This window comes from Myotis daubentonii, chromosome 4 (genome assembly GCF_963259705.1).
Source record: "Myotis daubentonii chromosome 4, mMyoDau2.1, whole genome shotgun sequence".
NCBI lineage: Eukaryota > Metazoa > Chordata > Mammalia > Chiroptera > Vespertilionidae > Myotis > Myotis daubentonii.
In genome coordinates, this window is record NC_081843.1 from 76,972,105 (window position 1) to 76,989,395 (window position 17,291).

Sequence of the window (17,291 nt, forward strand, 5' to 3'; positions counted from 1 at the left end):
TGCTTATTTTGCAGCCTAACAAAATAACGTTGTTAGGGGAGATAACAAGGCCAAAGCCTTGGGCACAGCTTCTTAATAGCATTAAAAATGAGACATTGGTTTGGTGTCACAAGGCAGAGCCCGAGACCAGCTCCCAGGGGCGTGCGGGACTGGCCTAACATCTTGCGTGAGGTGGTGGCCATTGAATAGCACGGATGTCTGTAGCGTTTCCTGAGTTGTGTGTGACTCAGCTATCTGCTATGATTACCGCCATCCAGTTTGACCACAGGCCTGTCTAGAAGAGGTCTTCTCCTGCAGATATAAGACTTGCTCGTTTTTTCTTCCTTGTGGCTGAAGTGACACAAATTACCTTTTAGGATTGGCTGAGAAATGTTGGAGAAATCACACAGGTTTTGTTGCTATGCTCATAAATATGCTAAATTGCAAATCACTTTCAGCTGGGAAATAAACATTAGCCCCCTGCATCGAGGCTGAAAACTTTTCACACGTTGGTTCAAGCCAACCAGTGTGCCCTTTGTCGGAGGTCATTGGCAGCAAACACGTTTCCCCCCAAATGCAAGTTTAGTTCCTGTGTGTTTCAGCGGGAAAATGTTTTCCCATTTTAAAACCTACTTACACTAATTTCTTTTCCCTGCCTCATGTTGCTTATCTCCCCGAGGCAGATGAAGCAAATGTATATGGTCACTGAATACATTTCAAGATGTTCCAGGTTACAACGTTTTTCCTTCTCTTTCCTTGAAGCACAGAGAGGTAGCAACATTAGGTAGAAGTAGACACAGGAAACTGGCATCCGTGGATGATGACACAAGGCATAGGTATTTTCAAAGAGAAGTAAACTTTGTGGTCTCCTTGGTTAAAGACACTTTGTGTCCAGGTGGTGCAGATGCAACAGAGATTGGCCTGTTCCTAGCTCAGTGGCCTCCTCTGACAAAATCCCCACTCCACCAACTGAGCTGTGTGTGTGTGTGTGGGTGTGTGTGTTTTAAATATATTTTTATTTATTTCAGAGATGAGGAAGGGAGGGGGGAGAGAGATAGAAACGTCAATGATGAGAGATAATCATTGACTGGCTGCCTCCTGCACGCCCCACACTGGGAATAGAGCCCTCAACCCTGGCATGTGCCCTGACCAGGAATCAACCTGTGACCTCCTGGTTCACAGGTCAACACCCAACCACTGAGCCACACTGGCCGGGCTGTGTTTTTTTTGTTGTTGTTGTTTTTTTTAAATATATCTTGATTGATTTCAGAGAGGAAGGGAGAGGGAAGAAAGAGGGAAAGGGAGAGAGGGAGAGAGAGAAAGAGAGAGAGAGAGAGAGAGAGAGAGAGAGAGAGAGAGAGAGAGAGAGAGAGAGAACATCAAGATGAAAAAGAATCATTGATAGGCTGCCTCCTGCATGCCCCCCACTGGGGAGGGGGCAGAACCCCGCCATGTGCCCTGCTGGGGAATGAAACCCTGACCTCCTCATTCATAGGTCCACACTCAATCACTGACCCACACCAGCCAGGCCTTGAGCTGTGTTTATTTCTAGGCAGGGCCACCTTAGGACGGTGAATGAAGTTCTAGGTAGATATGGTACCAGACTGCAGTAGAAGGAAATATTTCTTACAGAGAGGAAATGTTAATCTCTTAATTTAAACAGAATATTTCCTCCCAAACGAAGACGATAACATTTGGCTTGCTTTTGACCTACCACCTCCAGTGATGGTGAACCTTTTGAGCTCGGCGTGCCAGCATTTTGAAAAACGCTAACTTAACTCTGGTGCCGTGTCACATATAGAAATTTTTTGATATTTGCAACCATAGTAAAACAAAGATTTATATTTTTGATATTTATTTTATATATTTAAATGCCATTTAGCAAAGAAAAACCAACAAAAAAATGAGTTCGCGTGTCACCTCTGACACGCGTGTCATAGGTTCGCCATCACTGAGTCCTAGGCAGACAATACATTCCTATAGAGCGCCTTGAGGCCACCCTGATCTGCTTCCCCCACACCTTGCCGCAGGCCACAGAAGCAAGCTTCTAAAAGACCCGTGCAATAGCTACACATCTCCACCTCCCGCCTTTCCAGCACCTATCTCCGGAGTCCACAGCGTTTCCATTCTTTTGGTCTCCATGGATTTTATCCACGGCTCCGTCAGGAGCAGGGTCTGCGCACGTGGTTCTCACAGCCAGCCCATCCAGCAGCCGCTGGCTTTGTGAAGCAGCCTCGAGCTGCGACTCCACGTACACATTTAAAATATGAAACAGATTTGTAAAGGCTCACGGTGAGGCTGCTGACTTATTGCTAACAAAGGACTTCAGAGGGCACTGTCTTTCTTTGTTTGCAAGGAGCGAAATTTCTCAGCGCGAATACCAGGAGAAACCGCGGGGAAAGAAAAGTGGGGTTAGAATCAAGAACCGACAGTTTGGGTTTCAGCAGCTTCTGGGCTCTGGGCGAGCCGGCACCGCCCCGTAGCCTGTAGGGCTCATTTCTGCGCCTCGCATCTGAAAGGAAGCTGGGAGGTGGGGGAGTGGGAGCCTGAGCTGCAGGGCTGGGCCCCCGCCGTGTGGCTGTGCGGTCTCGGGTTGGACGATTTCCATGTACCTGGGCCTCCGCTTCCTAACCTGTAAAACAAGGGGGCTGGACTGATCACCTCTACCGTTCACTTAGAGATTTAATTCCAAATCCTAATTTTTTAAAGGGATTTTTTTAGCTCCCAGTGGAAAGACAAGCCTTCTTTTCTCCTGGCCCGCGGCGCTTCAGACACGTGTGTGCAGGGCCATTTCTTTGCTGAACTCCAAACTAACAGAACTGAGCGATAGGAGACAGGAAGGGTCCAGCCCGAGAGGGCGATGCAGGCTTCCTCGCTAGTGAGAGGGGGCGGCGCCGCGGCTCCTTTGAGCCGTTCGCTTTGAATCAAGCGGCCTCGGCGATTGGCTGCGAAGCGCGTGGGCACGCCCCCGGGACCGCGCCGCGCCCCGGGCCGCGTGGGGCAGAGTCCGCCTGTGGCTGCCCCACGGGTCAGGGGTAGTAGAGCGGGGGGGGGGGGGGGGGGGGCCACGACCTGTCTGGCCCTGCCGCCAGCGAGACACTCTACCGCCGGCTTTGCCCACCTACAGGGTCTCCGGAGAGTCCAAACTTGTGCCCCTTCTCACGCCACTGCCCTCCCTCCGGGTGTCCCCTCCGGCTCGCGGGCTGTGCGCGCCCAGGGCGCGTGCCGCGGGCCCCCGCTCGCTCCTCGCCACCCTGCCTAGAGCATCTCGGGGGCTCCAGCAGCGCGGAACGCACAGCCCGGGGCGGCACTCCCCTGCCGAGGGTCTCTCCATTCAACGGGCTGGGCCGAAGTGGCTCAGACACTCCGACCCGGGAAAACTTTTCACTCGCGGGCCCCGAGGGCTGCAGCTGCTCGCTAATGGCTGAGATACCGCGTCCGCTTTGTCTCCACTCTCCGCAGTGCCCCACCCCCGCTTCCTTTCTCGATTAACTCCCCCGACACGCTCTTCTCCAGCTCTCTCCTCCATCTCCTCCTCCTCCTCCTCCTCCTCTTCCACCTCCGAAGGCTGCCTCCCAGCGCTTCCTCCCTCCCTCTCCTGGTGTCACTCACAGCGCACCCACCCTCGCCCCTCCCCGCCCCTCCGCGCCGCCCCACTTATAGCCGGCGCAGCGCGGCCGGCGCACACTGCTCGGGCAGCCGGGGAGGCGGGCGGCTGTGCGGTGCGGAGACCAGTCCAGACGCCAGGCGGCTGCCGGCGCGCTCGGCGCTCTCTAGCTCCCTCCCCCCGCGCACAGCCCGCCTCCTTCCGCGGCGCCTGCAGCCGCGGGCTTGCTCTCCCCTCCCGGGACTCGCTCGGGAGACGCTCCGCGGGTCGCGGACACAGAGTCCGCGGCGTGGGGATCGCGAGGCCGAGGCGAACCGCCAGCGGTCGCCGGCCCGAGCCAGCGCCCCGGGCGCGTTCCCCTCCACGGCCGGCGCCCGGTACGCAGACCTTTCGCCCGGGCAGTCGCTCCTGCTCCCCGGGGCTGAGACGTCCTCTTCGTCGCCTCCCCGTCCGGTGGCCGAGGCCAGAACCCAGCTAGTTGTTCCCTGAGGCCGGTCGCCACTGCTGTAAGTTTCCCCCACTGCCCCGGACCTGTTGCGGGCTCCGCGGGTTTCAGGACGCGCTTGGCCCGTGGGGGTGTGTTCGCGAGGGGTGTGCGTACTCCCCGAGTCCGGAGCTCCGACTCAGGCGGAGATGGGGCGCTCTTGTTGGGGTGGAGACCTCCGTGTTTTCCGATGCCCTCCCACAACAAGCAGAAGCCGGGCACCGCCGGAAGGGCCTGCCCTTGGCGGCACAGCGCCCCGGAGAGCCGGTGGGGGATCGAGGAGCGCGGCCTGGGAATGATAACTCCCCCCACCCCCGCCCCCCGCCTTCGGAAGCGGAGCTTCCCTGGGGGTGGATTTCCCGCTGCCTCGTACTTCACAGTCTCCAGGGCCGAGCGTGCGGAATTGTTGGCCCACGTTGCGCCCTCCCCGGCAGAGGGAACATTGGGGCCACGCGCAGACATGAAGTGAGGACACGTTCACTTTTGCGAAATGTCTAGGAAATGAATGAAAACTGGATTTTTTTTCCTGAAAAATTAATTTCTTCTCATGCAAGTACAGTATTTGGCCATTAGTGTACCATTATTAGTTCCAAAGGACAGGAATTGGTGGGCGGGGTGGAGGTGAACCATTGAACTTGTTCCGCTTGTAGTTTGCTGTCGCTCTGAAACCCGGCCAGCCTGTGAAAAAGAGCATTGCGAGTGTTTTAGGGGACTGCATGGTGAGATGCTTTTCTTGTTAACAAGATCTTTTCATAATGTTGTTTCCAATAACGTAAATGCCCCCCAAAATCTGCATAGTTTCCCCTTTGATTGCATAGAGATCAGGTTCAAAACCAAAAGAGATGTGACGGCGGGGTTGGGGGTGGGGGTGGGGGGGCGGCGGAGGACGGACACAGAATTGGAGGCAGAGAACACGGGTCCGGAGCTTTAAGCGAACTGAAGTTCCTGTTCCTAGAAGCCCTTTTGATGTTCAGGGTAATGGCAGCCCTTTTCTCATCGTCTTTGTAGGTGCAGGTTAAGTATATTGTGTGCATTTTTTGGACACTTAGTTGGCATGCAAATATTTCTCTGGGGGCTTAGAAAATGCCAGAAGGATGATTCATTTTATGTTGAAGGTGTGCTTAGTGACTATATAAATGATTCCTGATGATATTTGGGTCTTTGCTAATTTTAAACCAGAAAGCAACTTTCCCTGTGGGTCGTCAGGTATACTTTTTATTTTAATCAGATATTGCTGCAAGGGTATTAGGTTTTGATTGTGACATGCTTCTCCATCTGGGTGTTATCCACGATGGCGGGCTAGGTTCTTCCTCTGGCTTTATGGGCCAACCTGGACAATGCAGGTGCATCAACACCGGATGCATAAAGATGCAGATCCTAAGGTCTTCTTCCGTTTTCCTGAGTGTGGGCCTGGTTGTGAGTCGTGTTCGACATGATCAGGTATTTAATGCTCAGGGAAACGTGTTCTGGGCTCCTGGGATTCCTGCCCCATGTGCTTCTGGTGTTCATGCACCTTGTGTATAGTCCCTCATTCTTCAGCCAGAGCTGCATTTGCTCTTAGCCTGAATGGAGACAGCTTTCGAGGTTGCTTTGGAAGCATTTGCTTAAAAATAACAAAGCTATAGCTACTCATTTGGAATTTTTGTAAGTTTTTATAGCATCTTTTGATCTTAAAATCTTCCTCAACGTGCTTCAGATGGAATGTACTAATTCAAATGACAAGCTACAGTGGTAGAGCTTCAGTGATACTAATGGATGTTTTAACTCTTTGGAAACCTGGTGCATTCACATAGGATCATACCGGTTGTTCTCTGCAGCATTGAACACTGGTGAGAAAAAGGACTAGACTTGTAGAGGCTTGGCTTGAGGTGGGGGTGAAACTTGGCTCCTTACCATTTGTTATATCTAGGAGACTAATGGGTGTTTGTAAAGTCTTTGTAACACCAGAGCCCGGGACTTGGTTGCTTCTTTTCTCCCACCGAGCCGAGCCGTGTTTATCATAATGAAAAGTTACATGCTGCAAATAAAGGAAAACAAGTTGCATCACCTCCTGGTATGTGGCCTGTGTGTTAAGGGCAAGTTAGGCACCTGCTTTTGTTTTCTGTGACACAGCTGGTCAGGGAAGTGGCAGCTTAGTATCTGGGTAAGTTACTCATTTGCATTTATTCATAATTCCTGGGATATAAATTAAACATAAATATCTGCATGGTTGAAGGCAATAAGCAGGCCGTGGGTTTCAGCTGTGCTATCAGGACTGGCTGTTCTGAGCTTGGAATAGATACTGTAACACCCAGTTTACTCTCCTGGAATAAACAGCTTCCTTAGGAATCCTTTGACAGGCAGGTGCTTAAAGCCTTTATTCCTTTGAAGTAAAAGAGAGGTAGAGTGGTGTGTGTGTGTGTGTGTGTGTGTTTTAAGCATGTGATTCAATTTTTGAAGATTGGTGATAGGGATTTCCTATATCGTTAGCCTACAATTTACTTACTGTGGTAAGCCAAAGATAGCATTAGATTCTGCTATCATTTCAATTTAGATACTGAGGAAAAGAGCACTTTAGTCAGCAAATAAATTCTAGGGTGGCCCAAAATTAACAATGGTTGGCAAAATACACGTGCATGCATAGTCCATACATGCACACATGTGTGTTTGTGTGTGTGTATGCGTGTAATTTTGATTTAGATAAGGCAATGTTTGCATCTCGAAATCCCTATTTTGTAGATGCCGCATTAGCAGAAACATAAGAATGGTCCTGGTGATGCACTACCAAATCAAAAAAAAAAAAAAAAAAAGGAGAGGGGCAGATAGCTCCTTTGTTCTTGCAACTGGTTTTCCAAGAATTGATATAAAGCAGGAAGAACAGAAAAACAGCACTCATGAGTATGCTAAAAAATGTTCTTCATTTTATGAGCCTAAACCCTCATTTTGGAAGCTGTCCAGAGCAAGAAAGATGGGTGGTGATTGTGGTCGGAATCTATTCTGTGTTTTCACTAAAGCCTGCTGATCAATATATGGTAATGTGTCTACTAGGCCACCTTTAGGATTCTGTTGTGGTAGAGCTGTCTGGTTGGAAATGATCTGTAACTTTAAATAGGGATCCTGTCATTGGAGAGGTTGCCTAAGCCTGTGACTTTAATGTTACTACATTTCCTACTTATTGTATATTGCAGGGAGACCGGATCTTACCAAAGGAATTCTTAATGGAATTAATTAGCAGGTATTTGTTTTACACATGGCTTGATGTTGCATAGGGCATTGTAGCTGGGGCCTCTCCTGGCGTTACGAGAGCTGGAGGCCTGGCATTTGAAGTGGCCCGCAGTGAATCAGCTGGACAGGGACAGGGAGCTGGGAGAATGAGACCGCGCTCCTCCTGGCTTATGCTGACACACAGTTCTCAAGGACTTCAATATCCTGAAAGTTGGCAGTCAGGTTTTCCAAGATGAACCTGCTTTCAAGCAGTGATTTTTTTTTTAAACAGTGTATAGTTCAAATAGCTCAACAGTATGGCCGTGAATGCCTCTCCTTGTAGGTAGTTGTCTCTGACTTGGTAACAGGAATGGCCATCCATGATTCAGAACAGGAGGCAGCAGAGCTAACAGCAAAACAGTTCTGTTTTCTTTGTCCAAAAGGATCGCTACTTTGTTCTGCTGTTTTTACACATGGGGAGCACCCCTCAGTGGTTTGGTTTTGTTTTCCAGGAGTGGAAACAAAATGTCCGTCAGTGTGCATGAGAACCGCAAGTCCAGGGCCAGCAGCGGCTCCATCAACATCTACCTGTTCCACAAGTCTTCCTACGCCGACAGCGTCCTCACTCACCTGAACCTTCTGCGGCAGCAGCGCCTCTTCACCGATGTCCTTCTCCACGCGGGAAATAGGACCTTCCCCTGTCACCGGGCCGTGCTGGCTGCCTGCAGCCGCTACTTTGAAGCCATGTTCAGTGGCGGCCTGAAGGAGAGCCAGGACAGTGAAGTCAACTTCGACAACTCCATCCACCCAGAAGTCTTGGAGCTGCTTCTCGACTATGCGTACTCCTCCCGGGTCATCATCAATGAAGAGAACGCAGAATCGCTCCTGGAAGCTGGCGACATGCTGGAGTTTCAGGACATCCGGGACGCCTGTGCCGAGTTCCTGGAAAAGAACCTGCATCCCACCAACTGCCTGGGCATGCTGCTGCTGTCCGACGCGCACCAGTGCACCAAGCTCTACGAGCTCTCCTGGAGAATGTGCCTCAGCAATTTCCAGACCATCCGGAAGAATGAAGACTTCCTCCAGCTGCCCCAGGACATGGTAGTGCAGCTCTTGTCCAGCGAAGAGCTGGAGACGGAAGATGAAAGGCTCGTGTACGAGTCTGCAATTCACTGGATCAGCTACGACCTGAAGAAGCGCTACTGCTACCTCCCGGAGCTGCTGCAGACGGTGAGGCTGGCTCTCCTGCCAGCCATCTATCTCATGGAGAACGTGGCCATGGAGGAACTCATCACCAAGCAGAGGAAGAGCAAGGAGATTGTGGAGGAGGCCATCAGGTGCAAGCTGAAGATCCTGCAGAACGATGGCGTGGTGACCAGCCTCTGTGCCCGGCCTCGGAAGACTGGCCATGCCCTCTTCCTCTTGGGAGGGCAGACTTTCATGTGTGACAAGCTGTACCTAGTTGACCAGAAGGCCAAAGAGATCATTCCTAAGGCCGACATCCCCAGCCCAAGAAAAGAGTTCAGTGCGTGCGCCATTGGCTGCAAAGTGTACATTACTGGGGGCCGGGGGTCTGAAAACGGAGTCTCGAAAGATGTCTGGGTTTATGACACCCTGCATGAGGAGTGGTCCAAAGCCGCCCCCATGCTGGTAGCCAGGTTTGGCCATGGCTCTGCTGAACTGAAGCACTGCTTATATGTGGTCGGGGGGCACACAGCCGCAACCGGCTGCCTCCCAGCCTCCCCCTCAGTCTCTCTGAAGCAAGTAGAACATTATGACCCCACGACCAACAAATGGACCATGGTGGCCCCACTCCGAGAAGGCGTCAGCAATGCAGCAGTAGTGAGCGCTAAGCTCAAGCTGTTTGCTTTCGGAGGTACCAGCGTCAGTCATGACAAGCTCCCCAAGGTCCAGTGTTATGATCAATGTGAAAACAGGTGGACGGTGCCGGCCACCTGTCCCCAGCCCTGGCGTTACACGGCAGCAGCTGTGCTGGGTAACCAGATTTTTATTATGGGGGGAGATACAGAGTTCTCCGCCTGCTCTGCTTATAAATTCAACAGTGAGACTTACCAGTGGACCAAGGTGGGAGACGTGACAGCAAAGCGCATGAGCTGTCACGCTGTGGCCTCCGGAAACAAACTCTACGTGGTGGGAGGATACTTTGGCATTCAGCGATGCAAAACTTTGGACTGCTACGATCCAACGTTGGATGTGTGGAACAGCATAACCACAGTCCCATACTCCCTGATACCGACCGCGTTTGTCAGCACCTGGAAGCACCTGCCTTCGTAAGCGCAGTACATCTTACAGAAAGTGAGCACGAGGTAAGCCAGTTAAGTTGTAAGTATGCGTATCATTAAGCGAGCTGGCAAGTTTGCATGTGGAGTGAAGCATGGTCCATATAGCTCCAAAAACTATAAAAATAGAAGAACTTGTATCCCACAACTCAAACACTTGTACTGGCCACAGCTGCACCCCGCTCCCTACTCTAACATACGTAAGCCAGTGGTTCTCAGCCTTTACTGCACCTCAGCATCTCCCAAAGAGCTTTGCAAAAGCCGCCCAGCCTAGAGACTTGGTTTCATGTGATCTGAGTGGAGCCCAGGGGTCAGCATTTTAGGAAGTTTCCAGTGATTCCAATGTGCACCAGGTTGAGAAACCCTGACCTATGCTTATGATGCCAACTAGTATCTAGGGAGCCCTCGCTGTGTGTCTGGAGCTGGGCTGTGTTCACATGGATCGTTTCATTTAATCCTCAAAGCAACCTTGTGAGAGATTACTAGAGCCCTTCATAGATGAAAACACCTCATGCACAGAGGTTAAGTCATAGAGTCCAAGGCCATAGAGTTTAGTAGGCGCAAGACTTGGTCCAGAAACGCACCCAGGCAGCCTGACCCCAGAGTGCATGTCCTTGAGCATCATGCTGACCTGCCACTTCATAAGCTTGACTCCATACCGGTGTCACCCCAGGAGGTACTTGTTGATGTAAGTTTTGCTTCCTCGAACCCTTTCTGGAATGAGATATGGTTTAAGAAAAATGCAATGTTTAAATTTATTCTTAGTTCCAAAAGTATTTATTAGGTTATTTAATTTTTTCTCAAATTTGTTAACTCTGGAGGGAAATTTAGGTCTGCCCTTGTAAAAGGCTGCACCTGCATTGTATGCGCTGGTCTGAGGTGTGGACCCTCTGAGCCATCTAAACTGCTCTTGCAGCAGCCTTTCAGAGTTAATCAGACAGGCTGACCCTATTGTCAGCGCCAACAAAAGTTGTGTTTCTGTGTCATATATCTGAGTACATAATGGTTGTCTTGTGTACTTAAGAGTATATAATACTCTTGGCTCAAATAATTAATAGGCCTACACAGCAGTTCAGTGTTCGCAAGCTAATGGCCGTGTTGCTGCTGTTAGGCAGCCTTAGGATCAGCCCCAGGAATGACTTCGGCAGGTCTACGGGCAGCACAGAGCACACAGTGCGTTGATTTGTTTTGGTGATTCATGGGCTCATTCATTACAATTACTAATAATGGAATAAAATTAAAACTCTGCTTCGGCGGGACTACAACAGAAAACTAACTCCTTCCTTGGAAACTTTTGGCTCTGTTTTCTCTAGCAGGTTTCACACCTTTGAAGGGAACTTTCAAAAGGAAAAAAGAGAAGCTAGGGGTCGTGGCAAGCTAAGCAAAGTGGGGTTTTGACTCATTTGTCTTTCCTTTCCTCATCTCTCACCGCTCATTTAAAAACACCGTGAAAACTGGCCTCGCTTTCACACTTAATCTTTCTATTTATTTCGTTTCTGCAGTTATCTCCTCCAGCCTATTCCAGTTAGTAGAGTTCTTAGCAATGTAATGTTTCCTCGGAATGAAACTCCTTCAGAGGCGCAGGGACAGTCAGGAGCCTCTCTGGGGAGCGACTTGGCTAACAGCGTCCCACACCAAACTGGTTTTCGCAGCCGTGCTGGCATCTCAGTAATCCTGAATAAACAAATGCTCTGAAAGTGGTTATTTCATTTGTGATACGAATGCATGACTCACCTCCAAAGCTGGTTTTTAAAGAACCTCCGAGGGTAAAGCATCAATTAACAGCGCACTAAGTTGGGTGTTAGTCCAGAACCGATTCTGTTTGCACAGGGGAGCCATAAAAATTGCCAGTGGTGGCGGTACTTCAAAATGGTAACTGGTGGAATGGTTGGCACCCTTGGAGCGAGGTAAGGAAGCTGAGGCAGAAAGAGATCACAGGTGCATCCTGGTTCTGGTTCTGCGCTGGAGTCTGGACCTTACTGGATTGGGCTCCTTTGTCAAATGAGTGGTTTGCATTATACTTCCCCTAAGATCTGTTCCCAGTTCAGGCTTGGGTAAATTGCTAAACGGGGTGGGGGACCCGAAAATACCTAGCCCAGTGCCTGGCATATATTCAGTGTCCAAGTCAATAGTTTTAGGTTTCTTTCCTCCCGTCCATTTAGACCTCAGCTGGCAATGGAATTAGCTTGGTGTGTGGTGGGAAGATGAGGCGTCTTTGACTGTTATACTCGTGTTCTCTTTAGACTTCATTTTTGGTGCCTCATTTTTCTCAGCCCAGAGTATGCAGACACTTGAATTCATCCTGTCCCGAACATTTGAACCCTGTCACACACTTCTGGTCCCAGAGAAACGGAGCAAATAGAGTGTTAGGTTCTAGGCGAAATAACATCTTCTTCACCCTTGGTGCTACCAGCCAGAGTCCAGCATATAACAACGAAATGTGACAGGGCCAGGGTCGCCTTTGGGCCTGATCAGAGCCACCCTTGCAGTTTCCCACAGGGAGGGCGTTGGTTTAAATTGCTAAAGGTTACTGCACGCAGACAGTGTTAAACCACTTAAGGTACACGGAGTGAGAAGAGGTGCTGTGTAGGTACCAGTCCTAAGCCGCAAAAACTTCCGGACATTTCTTTGCTCTCCAAATGGGGGTGTTAAAGGAATTAATACAGTGTTAACAGAAAGTTTGCCCTGGTCTAAAAGCTCATCCATCAAGGAGATTTTAACTGACTCCTGCTGCTCTGACAGCGGGTGGGATGGACAAAGAGGAAATTACTTTTGATTAGTCTGCATTTTCATGGTGCTGTGTGGCCCCAACCTGAGAGCATTTAGATTTTGCTTTGTTTTGTTTCTTCCCTTTTTAGAATTTTCCTTTTCTTTTGTTAGTTCCTCCCCCCCCCAAATCCCCCCCCCCCCCAGTAGGCAACATCTTGAAGTTTTATATTATTTCAAGATACATTCTTTTGGCCTGATGTTGATATATAGATTATAAGGAGGTGGGGGTAGGGGCATGACACCGTAGTCTAAAGAATGCCTTGAAAGCTTGAATCACTGTTATGAAACTGCCTAAAGAAACAGCTAAAGAGATGAATCAGAGCCCTAAACACACAAAAGCAAGAAGAATTTAATGCAAGTAATGAGTGGCCCCTCCTGAGTTCCCTTTGTCAATAGAGTGATAGCAATCGGGATGCAGATTCCTGCCAGGGCTGGAAATGGGCTTCACGAGGGTGAGCCTGTGAAAGACGCACCACCTGTGAAATTCTCCTATATCAAACTAGACATGAACAGATGGGGAGGGTGGGTGGTGCGAGGAAACGCCAGCTCCCATGAAAGTGCAGGCTTCCTGGTCGTGGCACCTTGATTGTGTTCACACTTGACGTTGGTAGATTCCATAGGTAATCGCACTGCATACCAGAGCTGGTGCCTCCCAAGTGTGGACTGATGCATTTTGAGAATAAACGCCAGCCTTGGGCTATTGAAGCCAGGGATGTTGTCATACGAAAAGAAGCGAGACTGATTTCTGCCATAATGAATAGCAGAGATGCATTTAAATGAGAGGATTAATACGTCTGCCGTCTATATGGGGAATAAATTGAATTTGGAATCCTTTACGGTAAATGGGCAAAGGAGGGTTTGCACAGGAATCTTGACCCTCTGGCGATTGCTGCACGGTGGCTCTGTTTTGCCACGGAGAGGAATTGCAGGTGTTGGAAGCAGAAGATGGCAACGGATAGCAGCACCTGGACGTATAGGTTTGAATTGGAACATACATGTTTAGGACAGAAGTGGGGGCCCTTCTTTGACACCATTGTGTCCGTCGGGCCAGCCATCTGCATGCATGCATGCATGTGTAGGTGCATTTATGACAAGCACCTCACATATCTTTGCACAGTTCCTACTGAACATTTAATTAAGACCTTTAGAAGCAATATTGGCCAGCTCTGTCCTGAGTTTTAATTTAATTAATTTTTTTTTTTTTTTTTTAGATTTTGAGGTTACTAACAAAAATCTTTTCCCTCTGTTTTAGCTCAAGAAATGATTTCTGTTTTGGAGAGGCCAAATTTAATGAAGAGAAAGAAAAAGAAAAAAATAGAAAGGAAAAGAAGTTGCTACAAGACCTGGATTGTACGATTGGCTGCACCTTGTAAATGCTCTAACTGGACATGAAGGAAGGGGCTGGGGGAGGGGTGGGATTTTCAGTGCAAGTAGCACATGGTTTAACTATGAATGAATGAACCTGTGATCTAGTCCTTGTCTTGTAATTGTGGATTAATGTCAGCATTAATCAACCCCTCAAAGGGAGAGAAAAGCCGGGCCCTTTCCCGTGCTGTACCATATTCAGCATTTGATTTCCATGGGCTCCACCATTTATGTGTAAAATTTGAAATGGTTGTCACCTCTCTCTGAGGAGCAAGCTTGAAGCCTCCTCGCCAGCTGCTGTTGGAGATTGAAAGCCGGCTGTAGGGGCGGGAGGGAAGCTGGCGCTGGCTGCAGAGAGGAGCCCTGGGCTCCGCCAGTCTCCCAGGGGTTGTGCTCCCCGGGAAGGTTCCGAACAATGGGGGCGTTGTTGGTAGCTGTTGGTAGACGATCTCTTCTATTTATAAGTGACTTTAAACCTTCCCCGGGCTGGTAAGAAGTGTGTTCTAGATTTAGCTATTTATTGTGTGATGCCTGCATGCTGAAACAGTGCTTACAGTTGTGTTCACGTGTATGGACGTGTGTGATGGTTGTATGTTTTGCACAATTTTCGTGGCTGTTGTGATGTGCTCTGCTGCACAAAAAGGAAAACTTTGGAGTTACAGTTTGCAATATAACTGGAGGGTGGGATGGGAAGGGGAGGGGTTTTGTAAATGTCAAGACAGGGAAGGATTACAAAACAGAAACTTAAATTACACCCCAGAGGTAGGGAAGGCATGGAGGTCACATTTCTTAGACTCGCCAACTTTTCATGGGGTCTCATGGGCTCTGGGCATGCTGATGGCTCCTGGAGCGATGGAAGGCTTCTTCTTTCCACCCCCTCTCTGCCCACCTGCATCACCTCTTTCAGTCTCGGCTACTGAAATTTGGAAAGGACCAAATCGCTTCGCAGGTTTTTTTTGTGTGTGTGTGTGTGTTTTTTTCCCTTTGTGTAATATCCTGAAATCCTGGAAAATTCTATGGAATAGTTCTGTATATAGGGCACAGGTAAAGACATAGTCCAAAGTTTATATATTTATTTATTTATTACCCTGCGAGAAGGCCTTGCCATAACCACAGTTAACGGGGGAAACACTGCATTGTCACCGACGTAAGTTAATTCAGTCACCCGATTTGCTGGACCTGGGTTCGTTGTTATTCTTGCTGAACAATTCAGCAAGGGTGACAAGTTCTCCAAGACAAATGTGAACAGAACATTGGTACAATGTATGCCCTAGTGCTCACCTGCAGGTAAGTCTCTGAAAGAACTCTTTGGTGCACAAATGTGACACATTTGGTCACAAAACACCACACGATTGTGAGCAGTAGCCGCTGTTGAGGTTTTCCGGGATAGTTGGGAATTGGTTGTGAATACATTCTTTGCTAGTTTGTGGGCTTGTTTACTAAACTGAACATGTGCTGTGATAGGTGTTAGTATTAGACTCAAAGAGGCACTTCCTCAGAGGTGTCTGGGGAAGGCCGGAGCTTGTCACTCTGGCACTGCTTTCCCTGATGTATCTCACATTACTGTACGTTAGAAAATAAGGTTTAAGACTGATAACAACCTTTACATTGTGAGTGTGTTTGCATTGTCTAATGACAGATAAATCCTTAACATTTCTCTGCACCTGAAAACTTTAGACTAATTGTACATGTCCGTCCATGCCATGAGTACGTGGGCTATAGTTGGACCAAAACAAATGAGCCGTTGGAATAAAAGCATCACAGTACTTTCCGGCAGGCGGTCTTTCGCTCCTAGATGTGTTGTAAGCAATGCAAATGTCTAATTGTACAATGGCGGCATGCATGTAGCAGTTACAGCTCTGTAGTTTATGATGCAAATAGGCTGAGATGTGTGTCGCTGCATGGCTTCTGAAAGCAGGATGAATTTTCTACAGCTGTTTCAGAGTTGTGGTCTGTCCTTGAATCCTCTATTAATTAGTGTGTGTGAGCCAGAGGGAGCCGTGGTCGGGGTGGGCCCCCAGCCCGCAGGGAACTTTCTGGACTCCTGCTCTTTGGATTGATGTACGCATTGGGCTCACTACTTGACCATTCTTGCCCTGTGAAACGTCCCACACTTTGAAGCAAATACAATTCACAGCACAGTGCACACAAAAACCTTGGCATAAGACAGAGAAGGTTCTTCTCATTCTGTGGACGGGTTGCTGTGGAAACGGATAACAAAGGGCAGCCTTCCACTTCTGGTATAATTGTGTAGCCCCCTTTTCTCTGGGCCTGACACCTGTCTGAATAAGAGTGATTAGAGCTGAATAATATCCCTCTCGCGGCTATTGAGTATGTGGTTCACGTACAAAACTCTGTGTAAGTTGAAGAAGTGAAGTGTTCATGTTCATATGTACTTGTTTCTTGCTACTACATTTTTGAGGTTTTGTAAAACTGTTATTTTTTTTTTCACAATGTGAAACTGAAGGTCAAATAAATTATTAGAGATTTTCTCTTCATTGTGTGTATGTATCGTTATTTGAATATGATATAATTGTAGCCATTGAAAATGTGCACCTTTTCTAGTTTAATCGAAAGAAGGATTATTTCAAATATTTTTGAGTGTCCTTTATTTCACCATCAAGTCACATACTTTTAGTAAAGCAATTTTACACGTTAAATAATGAAACACTTTCGCCATTTAGGATATTTCTTTAAGCAGGGCAAAATATGGGTTATTCCTAGCTTAGAATATAAAAAGTCATGTACCATGCCGTATCAAGGCAGCTTACTTTATGTTAGAAGGAATTTAGTTTTTGTCTTCCTCGTGGATTATATTTTGACTGGAGTTCAATCCTCTTCATCTGACCTTGCCTTAGAAATCATTTAAAGTAAGTGGAAATGTGGACATTATTTCCCCATAACAGCACAGAACCACCAGTTTAACCCCGTTGGTACACTTAGCTTCCTCCAAGTTGAAAGCCGCCTTCCCAGCTGGCTCAGCCTAAAGCTGATGAAGCCTCAGCCCCCACCTTGTGATCACTGTGTCACAGTGAGATGCTCCTTTATCACTCGGGTCAGATCCCTGGCTGTTCTAGCATGCAGAGTAATGTTGGGCATGATCTTTTTTGGGTAGAAAAGAAACTACCTAATTAGAACTTGGGGAGAGCTCACAAGTAGGCTGAGTGCAAGTAAGGCCTTTGAAGTTTGACCAAGATGCCAGACAGACAGATGCCTCAGGTTTTACGGAAGCATTGCTGAGTTCCGTGTTGGGTGAGGCTGGCCTGGAGCCAAGCCTTGGGAACACGTGTCCTCAGACCACAAGTGCATAATGCTGAGGACCCATGGGAACCCTGTTGGTGACACCATGTATGACACCGTGTGACGGGGAAGAAGGGAGAGTGCAAATGGGAATCGGACCCTCAGATGTTCAGGAAAAGCTTTGATGTTATTTCTCAGAAGGACTGAGAACGATTCATGTAGAGACCATTGGGAACCAACCTTTCATTCTCTGGAGTTCTTTGTCATCTCCATTGAAACGTGTAGACAGGTTGAAGGAAAGAAGATACTTCAAATTCTTAATTTCCATTCATTTGGAAATTTTATTTAATTCAGACAGGTCACC

General features: G+C 48.5%; 1 protein-coding gene across 3 annotated transcripts; it reads left to right on the forward strand.

Annotated features, from left to right (window-relative positions):
• The first annotated feature begins 3,656 nt into the window (after positions 1-3,656).
• ENC1 (ectodermal-neural cortex 1) lies at positions 3,657-16,185 on the forward strand. 3 transcript variants are annotated; one of them, XM_059694325.1, is made up of 4 exons: positions 3,657-4,092; positions 7,238-7,284; positions 7,766-9,580; positions 13,575-16,185. In XM_059694325.1, the coding sequence occupies exons 2-3, from the start codon at positions 7,268-7,270 to the stop codon at positions 9,546-9,548; spliced, it is 1,800 nt and encodes a 599-aa protein (XP_059550308.1). In that variant the 5' UTR covers positions 3,657-4,092; positions 7,238-7,267; the 3' UTR covers positions 9,549-9,580; positions 13,575-16,185. The 3 variants fall into 3 exon arrangements, with proteins under 3 accessions (XP_059550308.1, XP_059550309.1, XP_059550310.1); XM_059694326.1 differs by having other exon boundaries at positions 11,056-13,643; XM_059694327.1 differs by lacking the exon at positions 7,238-7,284.
• Positions 16,186-17,291: the final 1,106 nt, after the last annotated feature.